Raw genomic sequence first — 3,675 nt, 5'->3', positions numbered from 1 at the left:
AGAGAGATTCAGCGGTGGGAGACAAGGTGCTTCGGAGAGTGACTCCCCAAAGACAAAAAGGCCGTGAGGGGAAGTTGGGCCCGGCATGGGAGGGCCCTACGGTGGTCGGGATAGGGGACCGGCGCACCTACAAAGTTCTGAGACTTTGGAGGGATCCGCGGTGGATAAGCCGTGGAATGTAAGGTTGTTGAAAATCTTTCATGAGTAAATGTAATGAGAGAGACTGAAACTGCATGAGCTATTTGTACATATATAAAACAGTAGCACTTTTGAGGTGAATTCTTATTGTTTGAGTTTTGAGTTTTCATTACCCCTCAGAGTGAAGGGAAGGGGGGGGATGAGCCCCCCAAGGACGAGAGGTCCAAACCTTAGAGGGGCAAAAAGGAGTTGTCACTCTAAGGTAAAGTCTCTCAAGGCCGGGGTGAGACGAGTCACCGCGATCCCTTGAGAGATTAAAGCAGCGGAAGCAAAGAGGCTTACGCATGCCGCGGGCAGAGTGCCTGCCAGGGGTGAGAGAGCAGCGGAGCTCCAATCAGAACGAGGGGCAGGCAAGTCAAACATCCCCATAACGGGGAGGGATGCGGTAAAGGAGGCCAGCTTTTATTAGAGCAAATACACACACAAAGAGCAAAAATGCAAGGAGCAGAAACAAGTAGATAAAAAGGGGCAAAACATAATATGTGCATCCCAACTGGTGGGAGGGAAAGTACAATAACCAGTGGCGGAAAGAGTATTACAACACATAGCGTTAAAAGACGCCTAGCCAGGGCACAAACGGGCTACAGTCAAGGCACTATACTGTCCTGAATCACCGATTCGGCGGCTTCTTCTATGATAAGATCCGCTGCCGTGTCTATGGCCTCGGCTACCCGTTCAGCGACGTCCCCCTTCAGTAGCCGAAGCCGAGTCCTGCACTGGCACAACGACCTCGGGTAGCGGAGTAGTGGCGGGAGCTTCCGGAAGAAGGCGGCCTTCCTTGGGTGAGACGGTCAATCTCCTCCCTGACCTTCTTGACCACCCTCTTCTCGGCCTGGGCCCGGTAGATATCCCTGAGCTCGTCCATGTCGGCCTCATGCTGCGCATGGAGGGCTTCCAAAGCTTCTTGGTGCTTCTGAGAAAGGGAGTCCAGAGCAGCAGCATGCTTCTCCTGAAGGGATTCGCTGGAGGAGGGCAGCCGCGTTCATATACGCCAAGTGGGCGGCCTCTGCGGTCCTCAGCTCGTCTTGGGCCCGGAGCTTGTCCAGGTCCGCGGCCGAGTTCTTCTCTGCTAGGTCGGCCACCTCCTTATCAAGTTCATCGATCCGCGCCCTGGCACCAAACAGGCCGCGGATCATGTAGGATATATCCAAACTCATCTGAAGAGGGGAACAAAAGTTAGAACACTCAAAGAGAGAGAAGAAAGAGATCAGATGCAAAGAAAAGAGTACCTTCTCCCAGCCGGTGTAGAAGGAAGTCCGGTGGGACTCAAAGGAGCCACCTTCGGCGTAAGCCATATCTACGGGGAGGTGAGACCCGTAGAACAGTGAAGAAGCCACGGCAGGGTTCTTCAAAGCAGAATCCTTGACCGTCAAGGTGCGGTTCCGGAGCTTGAAGGAGGGACAAAATGGAGGAATGGGCTCGTCGGCCTCCTTGTCAGCGCGGGATGCCACCTCCTTCCCGGGACGCTGTTCCACTTGAGGAGGAGCAGTAGGTGGGATCGCGGCCTTAGATGGAGGACCTTCTCCATGGTCGGAGGGCCGTGGCCGTTTTGAGGCTGGGGGAGGGGATGGAGGAACGATGGTGGATTGGGGAGCAGCGGCTACAACGTCCTCATCCGAGTCGCTATCAAAGAGTTTGCGTTTGTTAGCGCCCATGCTGGAAGGGGGAGAAGAGGGGGAAGAGGAATGAGACGGGGAGTATTGGTCTTCCCAAGTCTTCAAGGAGCGATACGGAGTGGGGGCCGTGGAGCGGTGAGTGGTATGGCGAAAGGGGGGGCGGTGGTGGGGCGGGCGCGGCGTTTTTGGGGGGAGGTGATACGGGGCTTTCTTTCTTTAGGGGGAGGTGGACGGAAAAATGGGGCGCTATATTTTCCGATGGATGCCAACTCTGGATCAGATAGTAGAGGAGTAGCGGTGGCAGGGTCAATTCCGAGTATCACAGACTGAGCCGCGCCCAAATCACGGATCTTCTGGAATGTCGAAGAAAAGATGTTGTCGTAGGGTCGCGATATCGAGTCGGGCCGCCAACCTGAAAAAGACAAAATGACAAGTTAGATTATAGCCGAAAGATATATTTCAATGGGGGTAAATAAAGAGCGGGACTCACCACTGGGGAGGAAGGCCAGATGACGGAGGTTCAACTCAGGTGGAAGGTCCGCGGAGAGGAATTTTCCGGATATATAGAGAGGGTAATGGTGCCACAGTTTGTCGGAGGAAGTGATGCGGAGGATAAAGTGCTGTTTTTTAGGGCGGAGGCAGAATGAGTGATAGCCCACACTGACTTCTTTGGTACTCTTCTTGAGGAAAAAGTGGGCAGCCATGTCGCGAACCGTTATCCGAGGTATTTCCGAGCGGTTGTAGTGGTTCGCGGCATACATGACCCGCCAGAAGTTGCCAATGCCTTGGCATGGGGGGATGTTATAATGATTGCACACCTCGACATCAAGACGGGTGAGAGGCAATCGAAGGTCGGCGACAACCGGGCCGACCGCGGCAACAACGAGACACCCGGCTTGTGGGGGACCAAATGGGGGTAATAAGTTAAATCGGGCACATGCTCTAAAGTGACGTCAGCGGGTATCCCGTAGGCCGCTTTAACAGCCTCAAGATTAGGTCTACGACTACGTGGTGGTGGCGGCGGAAGGGTAGAGGCTTGCCCGGAGGTAGAGGGGGCCTCGGTCTGGTCAGGGGCAAGGCTGCGGTGTAAGGAGGAGGAGGAGGTGGCGGATCTAGAGACAGACATAGAGGACAGGGCGGAAGACACACAGTCACAGCAAGGCAAAAAGGGAAAGGAAGATGAACAGTTTCAAACACAAAGGAGAAGTACGCACTATAACAATCAAAGGTAGCCCAAGAGAGAAGGAGACCAACCTGAGGAGAAGAGAGAGCAACCGGAGCAAGAGTGTCAGCCACAAGAGTTGAAGAGATCGACCGAGCGAGCGACCGGAGCTAGGAAGACAGAAGAAATGTGGAAGAAGAGTGGAAGAGGAATTGGAAGGCGAAAGAAAGGCTAAGTGAAAGAGAGAAGAGAAATCGAGCGGGCTTTTTATAAGAGGGTGAGGGCAAAGGGGTAATTGCAGGGGTGCTGAAATCGAGGGGACACCAAAAAGAACCAGCCAATGAAAGACACGTGGATGCACGCGAAACGAAGGGTCAGAAGGTGCAACCGCATGAATACTCGTGAACCCAGCTGTGAGGGGAAGAGGGAAGACCACGGTCGGAAAGAGGAAGGGGGTGAGCTCTCGACTCCACGAGCAAGATAGCGTCGCGGACTCGAGAGGGGGCATCTGTAGTGGCATGATTCCGTCTTGGAATAGCATGGGGATTTGGGCCGGACTTAGCGTAACCGATGGGGCCGTGTTGCACCAGATTGGGATGACAGCACGTGGCCGCGGTACGGAAACCCTACACGCGGAGGGGAGTGGACCAAGAGATGAAGAGACAGGTGGAGGGTTGAGATGAAAGGGGGTCGCGGTAC

At 54.4% G+C, this 3,675-nt stretch overlaps 1 protein-coding gene across 1 annotated transcript; it reads right to left on the bottom strand.

The window, feature by feature from the left end:
* Nucleotides 1-640: 640 nt before the first annotated feature.
* Nucleotides 641-2,689, bottom strand: LOC147486744 (uncharacterized). Its single transcript, XM_086571564.1, has 3 exons — nucleotides 2,305-2,689; nucleotides 1,428-2,226; nucleotides 641-1,355 (listed from the first exon to the last, which is right to left on the bottom strand). Exons 2-3 carry the CDS (start codon nucleotides 1,851-1,853, stop codon nucleotides 1,071-1,073), a joined length of 711 nt encoding a protein of 236 aa, XP_086427690.1. The 5' UTR covers nucleotides 1,854-2,226; nucleotides 2,305-2,689; the 3' UTR covers nucleotides 641-1,070.
* Between the last annotated feature and the right edge of the window lie 986 nt (nucleotides 2,690-3,675).

The sequence above is a fragment of the Coptis chinensis genome, chromosome 7, assembly GCF_015680905.1.
Source record: "Coptis chinensis isolate HL-2020 chromosome 7, ASM1568090v1, whole genome shotgun sequence".
In the NCBI taxonomy this organism is placed as follows: Eukaryota; Viridiplantae; Streptophyta; class Magnoliopsida; order Ranunculales; family Ranunculaceae; genus Coptis; species Coptis chinensis.
This window is presented reverse-complemented; position numbering and strand designations above follow the sequence as displayed.

What these genes read in the sequence shown, in the direction of transcription:
- LOC147486744 (XM_086571564.1), bottom strand. Translation starts at nt 1,853, where the DNA reads ATGGGCGCTAACAAACGCAAACTCTTTGATAGCGACTCGGATGAGGAC. An exon ending in TCTACACCGGCTGGGAGAAG is followed by an intron (nt 1,356 to 1,427) that starts GTACTCTTTTCT and finishes TCCCCTCTTCAG; the next exon opens with ATGAGTTTGGATATATCCTA.